Raw genomic sequence first — 25,891 nt, 5'->3', positions numbered from 1 at the left:
TTTTTTTTTAAAGCATGTATGCACACTACACATTACCTGGAATTCTTTAACATCTGCAAATCTGTCACATCAAATTGTTTTATGAAAATGCATTAAAAAAAGTCAGCAGAAATTAACATAAAAACAATTCCTCAGAACACTCATCTTGATGACAGTCCTCACTACCTGTCCTCTTTACAATAGCTAATATACAGGTAGGGGCTTTAGGGTTCACAGTTTAAAGCAAGAAAATACAGTGCACTTCAAGTAATGTCAAGCAGCTTGTACAAAGATGTTATAATTCAAGAGCACATTCATTTTATTGCACACAACTGGAAATGCACAAATCAGTTTTTCTTTCTTCTCAGTTGTGGTGAAAGCTCTTCACCCCCAAGGTTATGGACCCGAGTGGCATGGTTTAGACACAGCCGGCTTGGCCAAGGGGTAGCTGTCACAATGCCTATTCTTGCAAGCCTGACATGAACCAAGTTGCTTACAAATTGAAATGAAAGATACAATTATGTTCGACAATCTCTGTGCTGGTTTGCTCCGGACACTCCGGCCTCCTCCCACTGTCCAAAGACATACAGGTGAGCTAATTGGAGACTGTAAATTGCCCATAGGTATGAGTGTGTGCGGGAATGGTGTGTGTGCCCTGCGAAAGATTCCTGCCTCTCGCCCAATGAATGCTGGGATAGGCTCCAGCACACACTGTGACCCTGACCAGGATAAGTGGGAGAATGGGTGGATGGTTTAAAGGTATTTTGTGAAACCGACATGTTTTGTCATTTTTATCCCCACAAGTTGGAATTTCACACACAGGAACTATTTTCAGTCCTGTCAATTTGTTGCTGATTTGAAGCATTTCTCTCATATGTGTTACCTTTTATAAAGCAATACATGTGTAGTACTGTTCATACTCTTAAGTCTCAGAATGCAATCAATACTGAAACTGCAATCCCTTGAACCGAAGATGTCATAAGATAAGTTATTTTAAAAATCAGGTAATATACAAATGAACATCCTGTAGAGGCATAATGTTACTGTTGAAACTGCTGTAAAGGGACTTAAAGTGTATTTTCTTGCTTTTAATGGCAAGCCTGTCAAAGTCCCTTTACCAGCCATTGTGAAGCCTTATGGTTATCTAACAACTTCTGTAAACTGTAACAAAGACTGTCTGAATCAGTCAAAAACATATATTAAACCTGAAATAATAAATATTGCTTCCAGAAAGTGAACAATCCGCTCAAGATGCTGGTTGTTATATTCAAATATGTTGCCTGGATTTTAAGTCTATTTACCAGACCCTGCAACGCATGTAATTTTCTCGTATTTGGAGGAATCACAAATCGTGATTAATTCCATACCAAAGATAAAACAAAATGCATGCCCAACTATTTTACTAATCTGATAAAATAGCCTATCCATCTAAAGATACCTCACAACGTGTACTATTTTAAGATGCAGTTTAAAATGTCTTGCTTGTATTTGAGGGTAGAAAACCTACAAGTAGTTCATCTTGTTACTATAATGCTGGCCCTGTTTCAGAAAAATACACATAAAAGAAACCTCACGCATGTACTCTGCTTTAAGGTGCAGGTGGTTTTATTCAAATATCTTGCTTGGACTTGAAAAAAATCTATAAGATCCTTCAAGTCTTGAAACATTTGAGCAGGGCAACATAATATATTCAAGTAAGTTATAATGCTCGATTTTTAAATCCATTTATAAAATTGTAAGTCATTTAGTGAAATTGCATCTGGTTCTACAGTACAGAGATAGCCTATGGTTTACACCTCCTGCCAAAACTGTTATCAACGCTCTCCCTACGCCTGCCACAGTTATTACGGAATCGTATTAGGGAACGTCATTTCCTTTGCTCCAGTACACACTTCCCATGAGAAAAGGTGCTTGATTTGCGAGGAAAGACATTAAACACCATTTTTTTACGGTCTATGTTAAAGACGCACAAATCGGCCCGTTGATTATCGAGTTTCTGGAGAGTGAGGGAAAAGTGAAGACGGGGTGTAAGTACGGATCGGGATTTGTTTCAGAATTCGCTTTCTCCCCACGCAGATTTACCAGGAACCGAGGAACGACACCGAGTGCTTGGCTAACATCAGGGAGTTTCTCAAAGGCTGCGGAATCTTTCGCATAGAGGTAAGTGACCACGTTTTACCTTATTCTACATTGTATATACTCCGTATTCTACTTTGTAAATGTAACAACGTGTTGTGCGGTGGGTCGATGCTTGTTCAATAAACAATCATACGCTGTATACGGGCATTATCCCGTGGGTGGAAGTCTTAACCACGAATAATAGGGCTACTGTATCTTTCGAAGTTGCTTGTTAGTTGTTGCTATCGCAATCTGCATTTGAATTAATTTGGGTGGCTTGTGCAATAACATAGAACCATTGGTGAATTTTGGTTGATAACCGTGAACAGAAGCGATTTTACAGGCCTATAACGTTAGCTGCACGGTTGATTTCAGCACACAGTCTAAGCAATTGGATGGCTGAACCGCCTTGCTCTATCAATACAGTGTGTTCATAGCTTATAGCAGTGGTGACAAATCCCTTGTTTTGCGGGCGTTGTCGTAGCGTTCCTGTTAATGTTCGTTAATCTCAGTAGCTTCATTAATATATCCTCAGGTCAGAATATAGCTTCCACCCATGTTCTCTGTTCATAAGACATTAATTACCCGAAAAATGCAGTAGGTTGAGCAGTTTAAGTTGGAACACCTTTGACTGATTCGTTGGCTTGTATCGTCCACACGATATATTTAAGGGGGTTGAAATATATTCATGCATAGGCTGTCATTCAAAAGATATGTGACTTGTCTTAAACTATTTCATTATTTGAAATGTTAGTGTTGTATGATTTTGCAATCGGTCACATCATATTCAGTGAAAAGTTCTAAGAAAACTCAAAAGCTACCTGGTTTGTGTTGGTGTTTTTTTGTTTTTACTATAGCCTAGCTACTTTCTCATATGGGAAATGTGTTGTACCTTTATAAATCTGTCCAGGTCAATGTTAGATGTCCATGACCAAGTGCTGATTGATTTTTGATGAATCAACTAGGCTACTGCTTTTGATTTCTACTGCCAGTGGCGTTGGACTCTGCATAGAAAAATAAGGACGCATCTTTGCCTTTTTAGATTATCCTATTTCTTCTGGTCAGATTATCAACTGGAGGATTTGGAATTTTACTAAATTTTGGTCAGCCTTATGGCACTGAGGGTAGAGGTACCTGTACTAGGGGTGCGCAATAGCACATCTTTGGTAGATATGCTACCCTCTGCCAACAACTTTGTTCTAACAAAATATGTTCATGTTTATGGCGTGCAGCTCTACTTTTTCACTTGCTCAGGAGCCTATCTCCCATGATACAATGCAACGTAATCACTTGCTCTGCTCAACTGGAATTATGATCTAGCTGTAGCCGAGGAGAGGTTAGCTAGGGCTGTACTGAGGTGGCTAATGTAAAGAGACATGTTTAGAGAGCTGAAAAATGGCATGTATCACGGAATACGCTGACCTTACAGATGGCTGGAGGGAGCCGTGCCCCCAGGCATCCCACTGAGTGGCTCTGTTTCATTCTTTAACCTTAATTACTTAGCTAATCGCTTCAGATGACTAATCCCCCTCCACTCGTGTGTCCGAGTATGCGTTCTCTAAGGTTTAGGGCAGTCGGGCAAATGTGTCACCCACTTTACAGTCAGGACATTAGGAGACGGTGCGGTTTCGGTGGTTTGGCATATCTGAGGATGAAGGTGCCTGTCGGTGCTAATGACACCCTTGTGAGCAGGTGCTTTTTGAAAGAACAGTGTTGTAGGAAGTAGGCTAGTGTTTTGGGTGCAAGATCACAGAGTTACGGTGGTTTGTGGCTTTGACTTCTGAGCAGAAACATACAGGTTCAAATTCCATGTATAACCAAAGATGATACATGTGTCCAATGGCTTAAATGCAGGTGCAGGACAGAAAAACAGTGTGAAAATGAAAAGGAAATATGGTCTGCATGCCATAAATGCTGCTCCCTAAATCACCAATTTAGTACTCATCACAAACAATATGACAATATGACCTGTACTTAGTCTTTGTCCCAAGGAAACCCAATATGGTGAAATGTTGAGCATGTTGTTTTGGATGAGTTGTCCCTGTAAAAGTTTGATTTAGAGACCACCATTCCCCCCTATAGTAGTTTTATTACAAACATTGGATTAAATGTAAAAAGGCACATTTATGGGCTAGATTTCATGAACATATCTGTCTGCTATAGTACAGCACTAAATGGAAAACTCACTTTTATTTAGGCCTATATAGTAACAGCAAGAGACAACCACCGCTGTATGGAACAGTTCCAAGTTAAGAAGTTAGGCCAGTACCTTCAGTCACATTTTACACAACTGTGACGTGGTAGTAACAGACAACCCGTTGCATATTTATACCGTGTTGGTGGCTAAAACCTTGAGCATTGAGCCCTGATCTGGTTGTTTGGTGAAACAATGCAGGTTAAGTACCTAACTCAAGGGAGTGATGACGGTGGCCTTTATCTCAGTTCCAGTTTCTTTTCCACAGTTCTGCTTCTTTCTGTAAACTTATAGGAATATTCATTAGTTTATCCCACAGCAACTGAAGTGTTATTACCATTGGGTCTGTTCAGTTTTTTCTATTTGCTGCTGGATAATATACTGTCACTAACCACCTTCTGAGATGTCTCCCTGAGGTGTGAAAACTTTCACCTTTCAGGTTGAAATACCGTTTCATTGCTTGAAGCCAGAAATTGTAACATAAGTTTAACATAAGCAGACACCATAAGACTACCTTGCTTGATGAGTACAGGCTATCATCTACCGTCCAGTGTTTCCCCTAGAAAAATTTTAATAGTGGGTAGTGGTGTGTATGGGGTGAGTGGGTGTTTGCACTAGTGACACAATACATTTAAAAAAGTCACTGTGGTACTCTACTACAGACCGTGTGGTATATGAGTAGTCTCATCCCAAAATCAATGATGGCACCAGTTCTTCAGTGCGCATACTGCTCTGGGAAAGGACATTTTGAACCACATTTGCTCTGAACTGGAAACTGTTGATGGGGAAAATTAGCAACTAAATACAAAAAAAAAATCTTTTAGGGCTGGGACAATCTACTTTGGCGGGCCGCCTAAATAAAGTCAATGTATGGGAAATGCTGCAGATATTTACAGTACAGAATAACCAGCACTGTATCAGGCCTGGACTTGAGCATATTTCTACCTGTACTGCATGATCTGTCAAGCTATTCCATGCATTGAAATCACTGTACAAAAAAGTGCTTCCTGATAACAGTTCTGAGTTTACATTTAACATTAACATTTCAACTGTGCTCCTTGGTTAGTGGTAAGGAGTGCAAATGTTTCCTGTCACTCAGAATGCACTGTAATGTAACAACTCAATTATAGCATAAAACAGTGACCATGAAAAAGAGATGGACAGAGAATGTGGAGAGAAAGGGACTATGGTGTGGCAGTTGTAATTACTCAATGAGTGCACTGTGTGGTTGGTAGCTGATAGCACCATTGCTCTTTCAGTGACTGAGTTGGCTGAGAGTGCCATGCTGCCAAAAAAAAAAAAGAACATGACTTCTGCCCTGGTAACCAGAGTGAAAGTACCAGCACACTAACCTGGGGCTGTTCTTGGCTGCTCCTTGTCCGCTGCTCCACCCTGTGGGTGTGGCCCATAAATTACATTACTTGACATTGTATGCAGTCAGTCAGTAAACACTCTTATCCAGACAGACTAAAACAGCTTGTGTTTTTGAAAACATGCAGTTAATTTATGCAGCTAGATATTTACTGAAGCGATTCAGGTTAGATGCTTCTGCTCAAGGGCGCAATGGTACTGGGAATCAAACCCGCAGCCTCTCCAGTTAGGCCAGTTCCATAACCCCCGATACTACATCGCTGGCACGGCTGTGCCATATTCACCTCAATGAATAATCAAAACCTCTGCTAAATCCGCAACCCAAAAATGCTTATTTGGGTAATGAGCGATGAACAACCTCCATCCTTTTTCCACATACACAACCATCATGAAACATTGAAGCACAGGGATCTCAAACTGGAGGCCCGTCTCCAGGATTTAGTCTGCAGAAATTCCCCCCAGGCCCCCATGAGAAGGTTTACAGCCCAGTGTTTCCCACACGTAGGCCCAAATAAATTTAATGGGTGCTCAAATGCGCTTGGAGGCCAATTTTTACAATTTTATATTGTTTTTATCCGTCTATGAACAGGACGCCATCCTCGATCAGTTAACTAGCAATCTGCACTCGCTAGCTAGCAATCCGCACTCGTCCTGTTTATTCTGCTTGAGTGAGAAGAGAATGTAGGCTGTAGGCTATAGAATCACACATGCGCTGCAGTGGCCAGGTCTGTTCATTACACTCAACTTACTGCTTGTTTTTCCAAAGTTGCTTTAAAACAAATTAAGTCGCGGGTTGCAGTCTTTTGGTCTTGTTTAAAAAAGGAAAATCTAGGCGCTTGTTTGTAAATGTAACAAGTAACCAAGTTTTTTTTCCACATTTCTGGTTATTATTGTTCAAGGACATTTGATTGCTTATTAATTTTCCTATTCCATCCCCCACCCCCTAACTGGCCCACAATCGCAACTGTCTTACCAGCACAGACAAAGTAAAGCTTTCTCCTTTTCTGCTTATTGTGTAATTACTCTCTGACTTTGGAATCCTATGAATGAAATCGGCAGTTGTGCTGTATTGGTAGCAATGCAGCATACTTGTAACATTAGCCTACCAATTTTAACACACACAAAGTTGTCCTGGCCAATTGGAAATTGGGAAGATTAAAATTTGCTTTCTCTTCGGACTGTCGCATTTAGAAAGACATAACTATACTTTAGCTTTAGACTAGTTTAGACTACTAATATGTTGTGCGTTTACTCAGCAGGTATGATAGAGGGGAGGTGGGGGTAATCCAATAAATAAATATTAAAGATGACACGTAGATAATTTGTTATTTGTTTATCATATCACTTTAATATGTCAAATAGGCTACATTTATTTAAATAGGCCTACATGTATTTTAATGTGTGTACTGGACCATTTTTGTGCTGATGGGTCACAGACCAAGCCCCCCACCCGTCACACTACCACCACAAATACATTTCAGACTTGTGGGAAAGACTGAGTCCATCCCAGAACTCTGCACTGGGTCTCATTGCACAGCGCCCATAGCTGGGATTTAGCCAAGACACAGATTTGGTTCGGACACGCTACCTTCTCAGTTTCCTCTGTGCTGGTCTATGACCCATGCAGGTGTATGCAAATATCTTGTGTGATTGTATGACATTCATAGACTGTGGTTTTTGGTTATCTGAGCTGCAGAGCACAGATCTTCAATTGTAAATACACACACACACACACACACACACACAGCCCGACGCACACAAATAACAGGAGACATTTCTGCACGGAGAGAAAAATCTAGTAGTTTTGACCTTAAATGTCTTCCTGTGGCAGCATTGATTCACTGCTTGTATGCATTATGCACGCTCATGCTATGTGTTAACACTGTCGTTTGTCTTTTCTTATATTGCTTTTCAAGCCCCTGTGGGTTAGAGATTTTAACAGGCCACAGTAAATAACCACTGAATAGGTTCACTTCCTGTTTCTTTACAGAGCATGAAATGAAATGGTGATAAACACAGAAACAAATATAACAGGAACATTGGATGATGGATGGGGCAATGAGAGGGTCGACTGCTGCCTAATCCATAATACCAGAAACAGATTTATCCATGCTATACCATGGAAGACCACACTATTAAAACAAAGTCATTCGCTCATAGGTGTTGAACGATCAATGAAAATTCTAAAATTCAACTCAACAAAAAAAAATGAAAGCTTAAATGAATGCATTGCCCTTTACGGAAATGGAAGATGCTGTTAATGCATATTGAAATATAATATGTTGTCAAGATATAGCCTAGCAACTGTTCACAATTTTTTAATGAAAAATGGTAAGGGCATTGAACAGACAGGGTGAACTAAAACATTTAGTCAGATTACCAGAAGAGTCACAGACAAACTCAAAGAAAATAACTAGTCCTGAAAAGAGCACCAAGATGCATGCTAAAAAAAAAAATTATTTGACCTTTTGCTCCATGTTTCTTTCCCTGATACCTGGAACCAATGGCTTAAATCCACTATTTACAAGATTTATAAGACTGAATGGTAAATGCAACCTCTGTAATTCCAGAGGCATATATACAAGCACTGTTCTGGATGCATTTTTATAGCATTCTAAATATAAAATCAAGAATGATTAATCTGACAAGATTAATCATTTTAGTAGCTTGCACCCACTCACAGGCAAACCTGCTCCCATGAAAATAAAATATCTTATCATGATTTATAAAAGCACATCAGTCTTATAGGAAACAAAGCCTCAGGTTTGTCATTATGGATAAAAAGGTTGGCATGCATGTAGCGCAGATGAAAGTGGTGTGGAAATTTGTGCTTTGAAACAATGCTGAAAACACAGAATGCCAAAAAAATGTCTTAAAGTTTAACAGGAGCTGTATCTTAAATGAATAGGAATAACACAAATGGATGACATACAGACCTGCTTGGCACCATGTTTACTTGACGTAGGCTATTTGTCCTAATATCTCATGGTTTGCTGATGATATTCATGGAAAATGGTTGTCTTGTAATCTATGTAGCCTATTTGGAACATATTCATATTTGCAATGAAGAACTGCCAAAGATTTATATATTATGTAACATATTTTATATTATAAATATATTTAACTGACTTTATTCCATTGGATTTCATGCTTACAATTTCACAGAATACAGAAATGAAATACACATAAGCTGCTGCACATCGTCTTTATAGCTATAGAAATTTATGCTTATATGTGTATTTAGCTATTTATACTTTTTTAGGATGACTAGTTAATTAGGCTAACTCATGAATAATGTTAATAAACTGGTTATTGACTTTGTGTTGACAGCAATGACAGCAAATTGTCTTGGTAAATAAGGCCTAAAAGAAAGTTACGGTTAGCTTGTTATTTCTGTGGATTGAAGCCTAGGTTTTGACGTTATTTAGTCACTGTTGAAAGGTTCACTGCTGGAGGTGACAAAAATAATGAGCAACTGTGAGACGGACAGTATTGATCTTTCCTATGCTCTCTCCCTCTCTTTCCTTTCTTCATATTAAACAGCTAAAATTAGAAACTGTTAAGGGCTGTTTGTTTCTCATGTCCGCTGCCCACACATTGGCCTATAGGCTACATAAATACACATATAGCCTATATATGTGTGTGTGTATATATATAGCCTATATATATATAATCTATATGTATAAATATATATGTGTGCATTTACTGGGTCTGGTATATGCCATTGTTAACAGCACAGGCTGTCACTGACAGTCAGGTTCTTGTTCTCTCCCAGAGGACCTGCTTGTGAAGATAATGTATTCTTGCCATCGCTGTGCTTTGTGGCCCTGATTCAGGGATGTACGTTGGCTTTCTCGCTCCCCTTTCTCTGGTTTGGGCTGTAACATATGGCGGTGAAAAGTGTGTGTCCGTCGCGGCTTCGCGGTCCCTCTAGCCGTGGCGTTGGCAGTCCCCCGCGGCCAGCTGTGAGGGGCCCAAACAAGCCTGCTTTTGTCCCTGGGAGGGGCCTGCCCCGGTTGCTCTGGGTAACCATTCTTTTGGAGCTCATTAATTCCAGCGGCAGTTGCGCAAGCCCCATCGTCCCGGTAGACAGACCTCAGACACTGTCACGGTTGTCTTCTGGGAGTGTTCAGGTTGCAGAATTATGTCTGGGAATGAAGTGATGTCCGAACGTCAGCTGATAGGAGACAGCCGAGACCAAAACTCTGTCTGCTATTGAAATAGTAAAGGTTTATTTTATTTTATTCGTTTTGAAGCAGTGCACTTCATTTGGAAATGTGTAGCCTAGCTGTGGTAGACAGGAACTGGCTTTCGAATGGCTTGAGTGCAGACCCCGCTTGTAAGGTTTTTAACGTATAAGGCTGTCATTTCCAACATGACAGTCAGTCCAATAACGGCCTGACAGGTAACAATGGCACTTTGGGTCCATGTAGAGTGGATGGGTTTTTACTGGGTCTTTTCACTCAAAGTGTAGGCTATACTGTATAGGCTTTGTAGAAGTCATAAAACAAACTGAATTGGGTTCAAGGGTGTTGATTAGCCCAATTGCTGTTAGCAGTGGGGCTTTAGATGGGGTCTGTCCAGCACTAAAAATACAGCTATTTGGTTGTGAACTTGGAAACAGCTGTGAAGAGGATGAGCTTACCTGGTTGTTTTAAGTACTCTTGTGCTTTTGCCATGTATTACTGTGTGCTAAAGGGGCTGGAGTGGGGGTTCAGTGGAGTAAACAATAAAACCTTTCATTTCCACAACGCGTACACATTTTTCATTTTATTGCATTTTCCTGGCAAAAAAAGAAAACGCCAGCATCGTCTTAATCTGCAGGTTGAGAACTGATTTCATTTTCATTAGGCTAATTAGAAAAGTAAGCAACTAATTGGAAAACTAGACATCTTCGCTGATGCTGCAGCGACAGTGAAGTGGATTTCTTATACTTTGCAAAAAGAAATTATAAAAGCACCAAACCAGTTGTCGGCTTGTCTTGGTGCTTCACAACACAACACAGGCTCTGTAGCCACAACCACCCCTCCCCACACTGAAAAGACTGTCACGCCCAGAAACATCCCAAACTCGTTTTAGAATAACAAATACAGGTAAAGGAGCACATATTCAGTGTGTACTTGCTTAAAGACAGAGATTGCCAGTGCATCATAGATATGCCCTAGCATGGTTATATCAGAATATTTTCAAGGAGAAATCCTGCATCGTGTGCCCTTAAATTTACATTCTTCCAACTTACTTTCTATCCAATTTCACCAATGATTAACAGCATACCAAGTGTATGTTATTAAATATTACTTAATAACATGTAATGTTAATATACTATTAATCATTACCTAATCTACAAACCTTGGTATTGATAAGCTTCAAGCATGGCAGGCACCAAGCACAATGGCAGCTTCTCCTGCAGAAGTAGAATCTCTCAGAGTACAGCGTGTGGGGCTGGCAGTTTGTTCTGTCTGGAGCTCTGGGCCTGGTTCAGTGAGTGGAATGGATGTCTCCTTGTGGAATTCTGCCCGTCCTGTGCTGACAGGGGAGGCTTGCTTTCGGTGACACCGCACAGTGGGCTGGTGGTTACATCACGGGGACCCAAGGGATGCCGCACGTCGCTCAAGGAACTTGAAACCAGGATACAGCTGCTTGTGACACAGTGCCAGAACTTTCTAACTAAATATCTTATTCTTTATGAACATTTTGTTGCACTTGGGAATTGAGAAGTTGAAATGTGGAAAAAACGTAGTCAGTTATGTTTTGGGCTATAGTATATAAGAATGGGATCAGTTGGGCTAAATGCTTGATCCTGCATTGTTTCCATTGGCACTTCTGAAAGTAGCCTCGTAATCATTATTTTGAATTTATATGATTGTGACTGGGTTTCAAGTTTCTTTCATGTGTGCTTCCGTGCTTTCAGGCATATTTGCAAAGAGAACCGGTCCTGCAGTTCAGCCACCCTGCTGGCAACATTTTTTTTCTACAGCATGTACAAATAAAAAAAATCGCCTCTTATTTTTTCCTCTTTCTCCTGTAGACTTTTGAGGCCAATGACCTTTTCCAGGGTCAGAACTTCAGCAAGGTGCTGAATTCCCTGGTGGCGCTGAGCAACGTGACGGCAGGTAAGCGTACCTGGACAGGTGAATGTGAGAGGGGAAGGTGATCTCTCCCCTGCACAACATGGCCGCCGCGGGGGTCGGTGGAGGTGAAAGGTCGATGTGGGAGTGCACATGGATTACGTGACGGAACATCCGTGGTAGACACACCCGGCAGGCCCTCTGTAAAGCACAGGGTTCTTCAGAGAGCGAAAGCCAGCCGTGCACGTGCTTCCTCAGTCACGGCTGGTTATTTGCACCTCGCTGGTGTTTTGTGGCGCATTTGGTGGCATGCTGCGGTCCTGTGGGCGTGGGTGGCTGCTCTCCCTGATGCGTGGCTGTCTCCATGTGCACGCGGACAGGCGCTTGTGGGGGAGTTTTTGGGGGAGTGTGTGGTGCTGTTCATGCTTTCACCTCTCTGTGTTCCTCACTCCTAACCCCCCGTAACACACAGATATACGTTAACAGCCGTCCCTGCACCATTCCTATCTAAAATCAACTGTGGTCACCATGGAGATAATGTGACATCACAAGGTGTATGGAACCTGTAAATGGATATTTTACTTGAGGAAGGAAATGGTGTGAAATAATGCAATAAAAGGCTACGAAAAATGTATGTTGTCCTGTGAGGTTATGTGAGGAGGGAGGGTGTTGGGAAGGGGGAGGGTGTTTTGGTTGATGGTGATGGTCCTGTGTGTTCGGCAGGGCTGTGCTCCAATTCAATTTCAATTTGGCCAGTTCAGGAAATGTATTGCAAGCCAATTAATCAATTGAAAAGTTCTCTTACCACTATTGTAGGCCTTTTTCCATTCATGGATTGATTTTCAGTTCATGTCCGGAATTGACTGAATTGCATTACACTGCTTTTGCTTGCCAGATGTTCTTATCCACGGAAACTAGGAGAATTAAAGTACGGTGGAGCCCAGCCCTGTTCTGAGTGATGGACATTAATTAATTAACCCTTTCTCCCCCGCAGATATCGGCGTGGGCAGTGACTCTGTATGTGCGCATCACTCCTCTTCCCATCGGATCAAGTCCTTCGATTCGCTGGGCTCCCAGTCCTCCATCGGCAGATCCTCTAAACTCCTGCAGAACCAGTATCGCAGCCTGGTGAGTGTCATAGCCAGAACCAGAACCACAGCCTGGTGTGTGTTGGAACCAGAACCACATCTTTGTGAGTGTCAGACCTAGATACAATGCCTAGTAATTGTCAGAACAGAGTGTCCATGTGTTTAAAAACAGCACTGCAAATGTGTAAGTTTATATAGCCTAACGAGATTGACTGGCAGCCTGGTGAGCATCAGAACCAGAACCAGAACCACCTGCTTACTGGCTCTGGTAGTGAGAGAGACAGAACCTCTGAGTGAAGCTGTACGACTCCAGTCCAGAAACTCTCGAGTTTCAACCTGTCATCAGCGCAAGCTGTTTTGCTTATTATACTCAGTATGTTTGCAATACACAGTTAACCATAGGGTGACCAGAAGAGAAGGGAATAAAATTGGGACAACAACATGATGGGGTTGGAGAATGCAATCACTAACCTGGCAGGGAGGGGGGACTTTCATGTCAAAACTTTAGGTACATTCACTCATTGTCAGGACAAACTGCTTCCCGATGGTACCTTCGTTGAGACACATGCTTGTTCATCGGGACCTCTGGTCACCTTAACCGACCACATACCAATCCATTTAGTAGGTTACTCAAATCAAATAACCAATGGCTGGTGCAGTCAGGAAATGCAGCGTTTCCTGTGTGGTACAGACAGCTTTTAGCTTAAGTATGAGACTGTTGGCAACCGTAACTCAGGTCCTGCTTGCTCCCCCTACAGGACATGTCTGAGAACAGCAACCACCAGATGGTGGTGAAGGCCCGCTTCAACTTCCAGCAGACCAATGAGGATGAGCTGTCCTTTAACAAGGGCGACATCATCCATGTTACCCGTACGGAGGATGGCGGCTGGTGGGAGGGCAGCTTCAACGGCAAGACCGGCTGGTTCCCCAGCAACTACGTTCGAGAGGTCAAAGGCAGTGGTGAGTTTCACTGTCCCTCATCCACGCCCCTTTCCCCTCTCTCCACAGCATGCTGTGGTTTTTAGGCTAGTACTACTCCATGTGGGGTTCTGATTCATTATTTATTCCCTGTGCATGTACCTTAGTACCCTATGGTAAAAATAACCTTTACCAATATTATGTTTTCCAGGCCCAGAATGTAGTGATATGAGCTGAACCGATGTTCACTCGAGTCTTGTTTTCCGCTTGGCTCGATTCCTTTTTGGTCATAATCTTTTCTTCGAAAGTCTTTCTTTTCATGTTTTTTTAATCAGTATATGCCATTGCAGTCAAAGGGAAAACTGGCTATTTTGTTTTGATAAGTATTTATTAAATGGTACTTTAAATACGGATGAGAAAACACCGAAAATCAAAGAGAAAAAGGCCCCTGATGATTTGTGCTTTTGTCCTAATTTACAGAAAAAATGACTAATTTAGAATTTGCTAAGGTTAAGTAACAGAAGTTATTTTGTTGTGAAGATTATCCTCCTGATGGAGTTGTTTACTTTAAAGGCCTGCACAGTATTTGAGACGCTCATTACATCCACCCACATGATCACAGTGGGTCTCCTCCAGTCTCTATGGGAGAACAGCAACATTCTTCCAGAACACTGGCCCTGATTTTTAAATGAGCTCACGGTTGTTTCATTTTTTTTCAAACTGAAACTACTACTATACTAAGGGTATATTAGTGGAGCGATGTTGAAGTACATATGTTTAGATGTGGAATTTTGATGTTTTATTTGTTTATTTTAATGAACTCCGATCCTTCTGTGTTATGTCAGGTCCGTGCAGTAGACAGGACAGGAAGGAAATCCTCACCAAACAAAGACAGGAAGTGCATTAGCCTGTGGATGGGACTTCCCCCTAAATAGGGCTTAGGCTTCTCTATTGTTCTGCAGTGCTGCTGCAAAGGTCTTGGGCTAAATAAAGGTTTCTGGGGGAGAGTAGGAGGAAGGAGGGAGGGAGGAATGGAGAGAGAGAATGTTTCATTCAAATTCTGGTTTTCAAGATGAAGTGTGTGTGTGTGTATGTGTGTGTGTGTATGTATATATGGGAGTGGGCTGGTTACTGATTGTGATTTAGTTTTATGTTAGTTATTTAATAAATATATATGTTCTAAAATGCTTTGATACCTGTCATGCTGAAAAAGTAAAGCGATAGAGAGCTAGAGCAAGAGTGGAGAAAACATGAATAGTTAATGCTAACCGCAGTCTGTTTCTGTCTGATATGGAGACGGAGACTGGGAGAGAGCGAGAGAGTTTCTACCAGCCTCAGTTATGTTTCTCTCCCAGCTGGAGGCTGGGAAACATCCAGTTGTCCCAGTTTATAATTATTTTTGTCTGCAGAACGGTCATGGTATATTCCCAGGTGTACTTCAGGTGCGTATTGGGTCAGCTCTGTGGTCTGCTCGTCCCCTGCCAGTACACCATGACCTGCCCAGAGCTCTCCCTCCTTGCACACATACGGCACTTTTTCCACGCAGAGGGTTGATGAGGGAGGAAATCCGCTGGCCTTTTCCTGGCCTGGCCACTGTGTTGTGTGAGATGAGGTGTAGAGCTGAGTCTGTCCATCTCTCTGTGGGGAAAAGTCAATCTGCTTTAGGGAATCTGACTCATTTCCGTTTGTTTCCCTGCCTCCAAACACAGACAAGCCGGTCTCTCCCAAATCTGGAACGCTGAAGAGCCCGCCAAAAGGCTTCGACACCTCGGCCATCAGCAAGACCTACTACACCTTGGTGAGAACTCCCTCTGAACCCGTTGATGTTTGCAGCAACACTAGACCAAGAGAACGTCCCCTTCCATTCCTGCTTAGTATAACAATATTAGAAGACACGCAGAGCACCCCCTACTGTTCAGGATGATAACACGATGTCAGAAAAGGCATAAGGTGTTTCTCTCCTGTTGGCTCTTGCTCTGTTATGTGTTCTTCAGTGGCAGCGCTCTTACGCAGCGTTTAGGCCTGCGCTCCCGCCCTTTTTGCGCTCTGTAGCGGCGATGGCCGTGTCCTCGCTGGCCGCGGGGGCTCTTCAGGCTGCGCTTCCCTGCTCTCTCGTTCGGACGCGCAGCGAGGCCCTCAGCCACGGGCGTGTGCCGGGCCCAGCTGGAGGTCTCAGCCGCGGCTGGCTGTAATCTGGGTCCTTCTTCACGCCCGAGCAGACACTGCGACCGCTGGGCCCGGGGCTGCCAGCCGACTTGAGCGGTCGCCACGGTGACGTCAGAGCCTAAGCCCCCCCGCATGATCGAGTCTGTCTGCCACCGCTGTGGAGTGAGGGGAGGGGGGCGTGGATGAGCGACCATTATCAAACCCCTCTGCATACAGGGTGGAAGGAGGCAGAGGACTTATAGACCACATTTTGGTCTTACGTATCTTGTTGAAAAGACTTCTTAGTCATCTCTACCACTTGGTGGAGGTACATTACGGGAAATTGCATTAGATATAAATACATTATTATCAACATTGATTTTTGTTATTATTTGACCAAAGAAATCCGTTTTCTGTTGGTTTTTCTTTGTGCCAGTTAAAGGGACTATATAATCCCATTTCCCTGACGTACCTCAGACAGTGAGGCCATAATTCTGTGTTGCTAAATTCCAGATTTACAGGGGACAAATATTTTGAATTATTTCTACAACAAAAAATGACAAGGAGGGAAATCTCATGATATATTTTTGAAGAAATATTGACTCGCAGACCGTGTCTGTCAGGAAGATGGATGCTTCCCCGCTGTTTGTAAAGGCGTAGCTCTGAGTTAAAAGGGAGGTGAATAAAGAGTGCTGCCCGGGAGGGGGGGGGACAGGCGGCCCCATTCTGTCAGGCTGCGTTTGTCCTTCAGCGTTCTGTCGTTTCCCCCGTCCCTCTCCCTTCCCTCGTTACCGCTCGGCCGGACGGGGCGGGGGGGGGGACACGAGGTCGTCAGTGGAGAGCCTTCAGCGTCCCGCCGCCCAGGCGCGTCTCGTCTGCGTCTCCCCAACCGCCTTCGGGACGTCGGCCGCGGCGCGCAGACGGCTGAGCCAGGGACGGCGTCCGGCCGGCTCGCCGTTCGCTCCGCCGGCGCACCCATTTAAAAGACAAACCAATTTTAGGACCCGGTTAGAAAAACATGAACATTTAGATGAGTGAGCTTTATTTTATTGATGCATTTTAATTTCTTTAAAAGAACGGCCTTTATCATACATACTGCCCCAGGAGGGCAGAGAGACAGTGCTGCCAGCATGGTGGTGATTTTGTTCAATAACACTAATTTATGTCAGCAACAAAACACTTTGACGCAAATAACTTAGGGATGCTCGTAAATTACAGTGCGATTTGCAAGAAAATGTTCTTCTAAATATAAAGTGTTCCCTGTTGCATTGAAATAGGAAATAAAAATTCTGATCACAACCATTTTGATACATCGCGTAAATCTCTCTAAAGGTACTGCAGAACATCTTAGAAACGGAGACGGAGTATTCCAAGGAGCTCCAGAACCTTCTGTCCAACTACCTGCGATCACTTCAGAGCACGGAAAAGTAAGTTGTGTCTTCCTGGGTGAAGGGTCAGAGGTCACTGTGTAGGTATGTGAACTCTGCCTTCTCTGTGCCTTTACAGAGCCCATGTTTTATGCTTGCAGTGCAAGCCTGCCTGATGCACCTCCTTTTAGTGATTCAGTGGCTCTTCTTGATTGTAGAGCAAAGCAACGAAAAAGTATCAAAAATGCTTGTTGTTGTAGTTTTGCTTCATCATCATGAGTCCCAAGGTACTTTATACTATATTTGGTAGAATTAGCCTAAAAAGCCTTCATTGTAATGACACATCCATTAAAGGACTATAAAAACACAAACATTGACTAGAGGACTAACATCTGTGTGTTAAGGCAGGAAGACTTAATCAGGGTGCTAAATTCTAGAAAGACATGACTGCCCACTATTTTAGTATGAGCCTTACTACAACTCTCTTAGTGCAGATGCATTCTGCTTCAAACGCAGATCCTGGTTGAGTGTCCCCTGCTGGAAATCCATGGTTAGGGATAGGACTACGGTTGGATAAGCTGATCCTGGATCGATTGCTAGGGGCATAATGTGATTTGTTGCATCCACTGAGATTGTGCCAAGTTAGGTGTGTTTCACGATTGCCCCTCTTACCCCGCCAGGCTGAGCATGTCGGACATCGCCCACCTCTTGGGGAACCTAGAGGAGATCAGCACCTTCCAGCAAATGCTGGTCCAGTCCCTGGAAGAGTGCACCAAGTGAGTCCCACCCCTTTGCTCTTTCCTGACCAATCAGACCCACCATTTCACTTTTTCCTGACCAATCGGAGTACTAGCAGGGTCAGGTGAGTTAGACCATAAAGTGCCCTGATATTTATGATATTTCCAAAAAAAGTCCATGTTTTTAAGTCTATTGAATTTTCATAACGATGGACCTGAATCTGGATCTGGAATAACTGAAATTAATTTTTGAATCAAATTGCCATCAGATGAATGAACTGCAAACCCTGTTATATGGCATTTCAGGACCAGGGTTTTTGAGGTTTTTTTTTTTTAAAGTGGACTTGCATGCGTATTACAGCACCATCTAGGGGCTGACTTTGGTAGTACATTTCACAACGTTTCTGTTTCTGGGCATTGTGTGCCTGTGACTCCGTGTCCCCCTGTCTCTGTGCACAGGCTCCCGGAGGCCCAGCAGAGGGTGGGGGGGTTCTTCCTCAGCCTCATGCCCCAGATGAAGGGGCTGTACGTGGCCTACTGCGCCAACCACCCCTCCGCGGTCAGCATCCTCACCGAGCACAGGTATACCCCCTGCCCCGTCCCAGCACGGCCTCCCGCCGTCCTTTCCGCACATGCGAGACTGTGACGCCCCATCGTAACCGACCGTTAACGCTGTCCGTCCGTCCACCCCTCTGTCTGCTCGTGTGTCCGTCCACAGTGAAGAACTGGGAGAGTTCATGGAGGGGAAGGGGGCCAGCTCCCCCGGGATCTTGACCCTGACCACAGGCCTCAGCAAGCCCTTCATGAGGCTGGATAAGTACCCCACCCTGCTGAAGGAGCTGGAGCGGCACATGGAGGTACAGCGCCGACCGGTTAATGACCACGGCCAGCGAGCGGTCGTGCACGCGTGACTGTGACCGTGAACGCATGCACACGGCTGTGTGATGTTACGTGGGTCGATGATCACGTGTTAGACGTTGTAACGCATGTGCGTGTGCACGTACATGCTTACTAATATATGCATGCGTTTGAAGCTTTGTCCTGTTTGAAAACAAAATCTCTATTCTGTACAGGAGTATCACCCTGACCGTCCAGACATTCAGAAGTGCATGACATCATTCAAAAACCTTTCCGTAAGTTACGATCCTTCTTAAGGATCGGGTTAAGTGCAAACTGTTTTATACTTTTAGTGAAAGCAGAACAGCTGAGAGTGAATCCTCCCCCCAGTACCCCTCAGTCTTACCTCTCTGTCTGAGAACTTTTTATGCCAATACATTTGCTTTCAGTTAGTCTTCCATCTTTATTTTTTTTCGTACCATTGGTCATTTTGCTAGTCTTTAAATAGAGATATTCTTTATTGGGATTGTATAGTATTGCCTAAACAAATGAGTATTGAAAAGAATTATCTCGCTTCCCTCTATCTATCTACCTGTCTTTGTCCCTCTTAATCTCTCTCTCTCTCTCTCTCTGAATTGAGGTCCTTGTCCAGTAAGACTCTTGGGACGGGCCTTAGCCTGACTGCGTAACGGCGTGCGTCTTGGCTGTAGATCACGTGCGAAATGGACCCTGCCGTGGCCTGCCTGTATGGCAGAGTGACGGCACTCCGTTTACGAGCAAGGCTAATCCCGCAGTTAGCCATTAGCTGATTGCTGCTGCTCAGTTACAGTTTGCAAGCTTGCAACGCGCTCTGAAATTTCAATCAATCGACTTTTCATGAGCAGACTGCGAAAGGAAGGCGCACATTATTTATTTCTTTTTTTAATCAAATATATATCATCAAGTGGTGGGCCTTCAGCTTTATGACTCCCCTCTGACGCTGTAAGCCACTTACTCACAGAAGCTGGATACTGCTGTGTTGCCAGGAAGAACTGACTGAATAGAAGCGGGAAAGCTATTGTACATGACACCAAGGAATTTATTGGCCAGTAAATTGTTGTGATATCACCGACCGAACGACTCCAACATAACTAATAGTTTATTATTGGTTTTTGAAGCCAGTCAGCGTCAGTGTGGGACAGGCACATTGAGTGAAGACCAGAGTGTTTCTCAGTGAGGGGAAAAAATTAGGAAGTTCTCAGTACTGCGTGGGACGTGTCGTGTCCCCTGCCAGAGGTGCTCCGTTGAGCCCATGCTGCCATGCGTGTCCACCGAAATGTGTGCTGCCACTTCTGTCCCACTTAGTTGGGTTGCCAAGGTTACTGGAATGCTTGGAGGATTGCATAATGGGCACAGGCAGACTGCAGGCGCCTCAGAGGCCTGAGGGGGTCTAGTGAGTGATGAGGTGTGCCTTATACAGCTGGCTGAAGCCTCTCCAACGTGGGCGTTGCCAATTGTGCATTAGCCATTAGCATGGTCTGAATTCAGCCTGTTTACACTGCTATGATTTTGATCTGAATTAAATATAATTTAATTGTTTATAATGTATAAGCCTCTAAATTGGTGAGAACATCTTTTGCACTTGTATGTTGCTGACTTGTAGCTTCAGTCAAATGATTATACATACTTTCTCAAATTCTAACTTCTCATTTTTCCTGAAAACTGTAGCCAAGGAGTGGCGTTAGTCTGGGACCGAGTGATTATGGTCAGCTGTGTCAGAGGGCCTCGTTAAGCATTAAGCCTCTGTGACCCACTGTGGCGGAGGGCCCAGTGGCCTAATCCCTCCCCTGCATGAACGCCCTGCCCCCCCTCACCCCACGTGCTGCCTCTTTTGTTCCAAGTCTGTATCTTCCTCTCACAATGCAGCTGCCCCCCCCCCCCGTGCTGTTTATCACTCCATTCTCACAACACAGGGACCCCAGGGAGATTGGGGTGTAGAGCCTCTTCCAGTCCGCCCATTCTGGCAACATTGTCTGTTGCTACTTCGTACGTTTATCCCCCCCTTTCCCCCCCCCTCCCTTAGTGTAGTGTTCAGTTTGAGTTTAACACTCTCCCTAAATTGGAGACATTCTGTAGCTAGGTTCTGGAATTTACCGGTGTTAGTCTTGCTCACTGCAGCAGTTTGCTCATGCTCACAGTGGGAAATATGCTGTTGTTAGGAGGCGGGGGATCTCGAAAAGACCAGCAGATGGTGGTGTTATGAGAGAGGGGAATGAAGCAGAGGTAGAATAGAGGCTAAATTAAGACAAAAGAGAAGTGAGATTTCTATCAATATTTGAAAATTGTTTAAACTGATTATTCATTTTCTTATTCATTATTTCAGTTTTAGTATTATGTTCTTGATCTGCCCTAATGGGTTTTGTGTGCAAGGAAGGATATTCTAAGCATTAACAGAATGCTTCTGATGGCCTGCTGTTTTCACTTTGGCTGGGATGGAGCCATTTGGGGGTTGTAGTCCTATATAAGAAAAATACACTTGAAGGAAGTCCAAACCAGCGTGTTCAGTGATGTTATGCCCCCGGAGGCTTTCTGTATATTACCCGGTTATTCAAAAGGTAGCATTTAATCATATATTTGGATGGGACTGTTTCCTATGGCTCATGCAACCTGAGACTGAAGGAAATTGTGGTGCAGCTTCCTGTTTCAGCATTATAACACAGGTCCTTGGGAGGGAAGAAAACCGGGAAAGGGCTAGTAACACTATAAATACTGATATCTGTGTTTATGATTATGAATAAATGTTATAGAATGAATCTGTTCTTATATAGAATCTGTGTCCAGACTTCTCTTTTGGAATTGCATGAAACATTTTACTTCAATCCACAATGCCCAAATGCCCCCAAATTTGCCACTGTAAAGTTGGTGGCCAAAAATATCCTTTATTGCACATAAAAGCTATCTGGGCCAATCAAGATCAAATACTTCTTTTTTACAAACCCTAAAAATGAACTGTTATTTTAAGGGCATTACAGGCTACAGCAATGTGTGACTGGTGATCAGGCGATCAGCCCTGGAAATACACTTCTCTTAGCTGGCTTTCAGCAACCAGTCATTAACCACGTAGCCAATCAGACCGCAGTGTAATACCTCTGTTCTGTGTGAAATAACCACTTAATAATAAAAGGTCTAGGCCCTGGTTTTACCTTTCACAGTTGAAAAGTAAAGGGGAACTTAAACAAGTACTTTAAAAAAGCAGGGCCTTCATATTGAAGTTCAGCTACAAACATGGAATTCATACCAAGAATGCATCACTGCTCTAAAAACCGTAGAGCGTGTGGTCATGGGAGTTGTGTTGCCATGGTTACAGGCACGGTGCCAAGAGGTTCGGAAGCGAAAAGAGTTGGAGCTGCAGATCCTGACGGAATCGATTCGTTGCTGGGAGGGTGATGACATCAAGAGCTTGGGCTCCGTCCTGTACATGTCCCAGGTCCTGGTACACAACCATGGCAACGAGGTGAGGCCACACCCCAGTTTTTATTTAATTTTTAGTTTATTTTTTTGTTTAAATTGGGGGAAAGGGGAGACTATAATTAATAATTTTTTGTATCATTCTTAACTGTGGTATGTTTTACTGTGCTGTACAGAGAAAACTTTTGCACACTTCAATTAATGTCTTGTTACATGTATGTATATGACCTGTGACAAGACGTTGCCTCAAGTTTGTGAAAAATAGACAAAGGATAGATGAAGGACTATGACTAATATTGCAATTCATTAAAGTTTCATTGTGCTAACAGGAGAAGAGTGAGTTGTTAAATTGTTGGATTTGCTAACAGGAGAAGAGTGAGTTATGTTATGTTGTTGGTTTTGCTAACAGAAGAGTGAGTTGTTATATTGTTGGCTATACTAACAGGAGAAGAGTGAACGCTACCTGCTGCTCTTCCCACACGTGCTGCTCATGCTTTCCACCAGTCCTAGGATGAGCGGCTTCGTTTACCAGGTCAGTCTCTTCCCTGCCAAACATGTACACACATACACACACAGCAGCACACTCTTGCGCATACACACATCAGCACGCACACACACACACACACATACATACACACACACACGTATGCACACATGCACACATGCACAAACACATGAACCCACACAGACACACACACATGCAATCAAGATCCAGAACTGGGTCAAAAAGATTTGTGAAGTATTTTGACTCTTTGGCTTTAGATGTCTGTAAGATTTTAAAACATTCCTGTTGATTTATGATTATTTTTTCTCAGTTACTGGTTAAAATAGATGTTTCTTTTTGAAACTTTCAACAGTCTGCTGGAATTTAAAGCATTTCAATTCATTATTTTCCCAGGTGTGTAGTCCTTTCTTTACCAGATGGATTCTGTTTTTAAAATGCCACTTTTTTTGTTCATGCAGTGGAGGGCATACAGTAGTTCTTAGCTCCAAGCTGTTAGAGCACCATAGTTACATTTTTAGGCCCATTAACCTGTACTCTTGTCACAGTGGTGGTAGTAAACACAATTTTTAAGTGCCATTGTTCGTTTCAGGGTAAGCTACCACTGACGGGAATGACTATCTCCAAGCTAGAAGACACAGAATCCTACAAAAATGCTTTTGAAATATCGGGTAAGTGGTGGTGGAGTGCTCTTGTTTTGAAGTATATTACAAGTATAACACAATATGGTAATACAGCAAGTAATCTGTCCTCTGGTTGTGTTTAAGGGCTTGTGTGAGTCCTTGAACAAAGTGTGCTTCATTTTGAATGTGGAAAATTCAAGGCTCTAAAAGTGCTTAAATGTTTTTGAGAGCTTTGAAGGTGCTTGATTTGCTGTGCTTACGCCTTTTGCAATAAGCCTTTTGGATTTGCTATGCTGAAAATATATAGCTATGGAAAAATAATTACACATATTCTGTAAGACAAAAATCCAATCTTTTGTGAATTCAGTTCTTTCAGAAGACTTCAAAAGATCCCTGATGAACTAGTTTTAGGTGTGAGGGTCGGATTTTCAGTAAATTAGTTTTTTTCCCCCATCATATTATAAGATCATCCATTAAGGACTGTCATTGTTACTCGGCCCTTAATTGATCAATTAAAGCAGGTGGTTATCTCAGCACCCTGACCAGGATAAGTGGTTATAGATAATGGATGGATGGATGGGTTATCTCACCTCACCTGATTTCTTGTGTTTAAATTGGTCGCTGATGTTCGGGCTGAAATGCAAGCTAGCAGACCCCTGTGGCTCTCCAGGATGGGTTGGAGGCCCCCTGTTTTAATGGCCTTTTTCTTTTCTGTGAATGATGTTGGAATGGCGCGTCTCCCGTGCCTGCTGCAGGGCCCATGATTGAGCGCATTCAGGTGGCCTGTCATAACCAGCAGGACCTGCAGGACTGGGTGGATCACCTGCACCGCCAGACCAAGCGCACCTCGCTGGCCACGTCCGCCGCGAAGCCGCAGTCCGTCCCCTGCCATACGGTCAGTCACGCCGCCTTGGCCGCAGTCTAACGCCATGACAACAGCCTAATCGCATTTCTCCAGAAGTATAATTTCACATCACCCTTACGTTTTAACTGTGCTGTTGTGTCTTCGTTGTATTTTTAGCAACATTATCACCATACATTGCTTTCGCAGTTTGATTCCATGATGATGTCATTCTGTGTATTTCGGGTGCATTTTTACTATACTTGGCCTTATGTCAGGAACAGCATCATCACATTCTGTTTTTACTGTTCTTTATTAGCTACTGCATACTTCACTTTATGATTCCCTCTCCCCTCCCTACCCCTTTCTCAGCTCCCCTCACACCCCCTTACCCCATCCAGACATTCGGAGAGCCGGGGTACAGCAGTGGCCCCTGCCTACCACACCCTCCCCCACCTCTCATCCCATGGGACCCCCCACAGCACTATGATGTGGGGGCCCCTTGAGCCCCCCAAGACCCAGAAGCCATGGAGCTTGAGCTGCCTGCGACCTGCTCCACCCCTGAAGCCTTCAGCCGCACTCTGCTTCAAAGAGGTACATATATTCAGTTAAGGGCCAAATACAGACCCATGCAGCACACCAATATGCCCAGATTCGTAGTACACCAAATTCTCCCAACTCTGCCTGAAGAACAGCTAGTGTAATTCCTCCTGGGAGAATGATGGCGCTGTACAAAATTGGCAGAAAGATAAATGGATACTTGACACTTTACTGAGACAGTAAAATCTTGTAGCTTTGAATAGATTTAATCGTTATTTTCTATAACTAACCTTAGCACTAATTTTTGTTGCTTCTTTTTCTTGTTTTCTTTAACTGTGTTATTGAGACCATTGTGCAGTTTTGACACTATAGCTTGTTAAATGTGTGATGCCAATTCAGTATGCAAATTAAATTGAATAAATTGCCTTCTCTGATTTCTTCCCCCTGCCCCTCCCCCAGGACCTCAGCAAAAGCCCCAAAAGCATGAAAAAGCTTCTCCCGAAACGCAAGCCAGAGAGGAAGCCCTCAGAGGAGGAGTTTGCGCTGAGGAAAAGTACGTCACCCTTACCTTTGTAGACCCGTAAACGTAATGCTCTAAAATGACTATCTTAATGAATTTGAGGCATCTTTCCTGAAGTCGAGGAATACTTATGGACACTAGTCAGAAATGCACACATCTGATGAAAAAATGTGATGAGATTGAGATGATGTGGACATTTGTCGCTCTGTGAAGCAATTAGAGAATTAGTAATAATGAACAACATAGTTTATGTGCATGCAGTGTAACTGATAAGAGACTTGGCTTTGAACTTGAACTTTTTGGTATTTTCCTCATGCATCAGCATTGCATTTAAGTGTGTTGTATTATTACTAAAGCCTCATTGGAATATTTCCTTATTTTTTATAATTGTGTGGGTTTCTTACTCCATGGCTAAGTTCATTATTTGAAACCTGTGCACAGGTGGATGATACATGGTGACCATAGACTGTAAAGAGCAGATTTCTCTCATTTATCCCTACATAGTGGCTAACTTTAAGGTTGTTGGATGGAAATAGTGCCTGTTGTAGGACACTTAGCTGGACAGGATCCTTTGCCTTTTCAAAACCTTTCTGTGT

The 25,891-nt window shown here is 43.2% G+C and overlaps 1 protein-coding gene across 2 annotated transcripts in view; it reads left to right on the top strand.

The window, feature by feature from the left end:
• Positions 1-25,891, top strand: part of LOC135240581 (rho guanine nucleotide exchange factor 7-like) — a 38,096-nt gene that overhangs the window by 4,806 nt on the left and 7,399 nt on the right. For both annotated transcript variants that reach the window (XM_064310208.1, XM_064310209.1), the window contains exons 2-17: positions 2,056-2,139; positions 11,691-11,775; positions 12,725-12,858; positions 13,577-13,778; positions 15,446-15,534; positions 17,214-17,308; positions 17,929-18,024; positions 18,445-18,567; positions 18,704-18,842; positions 19,059-19,118; positions 22,169-22,315; positions 22,715-22,801; positions 23,364-23,442; positions 24,150-24,289; positions 24,608-24,829; positions 25,235-25,328. In XM_064310208.1, the coding sequence (XP_064166278.1) occupies positions 2,056-2,139; positions 11,691-11,775; positions 12,725-12,858; positions 13,577-13,778; positions 15,446-15,534; positions 17,214-17,308; positions 17,929-18,024; positions 18,445-18,567; positions 18,704-18,842; positions 19,059-19,118; positions 22,169-22,315; positions 22,715-22,801; positions 23,364-23,442; positions 24,150-24,289; positions 24,608-24,829; positions 25,235-25,328 (1,876 nt within the window). The remainder of the gene's footprint in view (positions 1-2,055; positions 2,140-11,690; positions 11,776-12,724; positions 12,859-13,576; positions 13,779-15,445; positions 15,535-17,213; positions 17,309-17,928; positions 18,025-18,444; positions 18,568-18,703; positions 18,843-19,058; positions 19,119-22,168; positions 22,316-22,714; positions 22,802-23,363; positions 23,443-24,149; positions 24,290-24,607; positions 24,830-25,234; positions 25,329-25,891) is intronic.

This window comes from Anguilla rostrata, chromosome 15 (assembly GCF_018555375.3).
Source record: "Anguilla rostrata isolate EN2019 chromosome 15, ASM1855537v3, whole genome shotgun sequence".
In the NCBI taxonomy this organism is placed as follows: Eukaryota; Metazoa; Chordata; class Actinopteri; order Anguilliformes; family Anguillidae; genus Anguilla; species Anguilla rostrata.
This window is presented reverse-complemented; position numbering and strand designations above follow the sequence as displayed.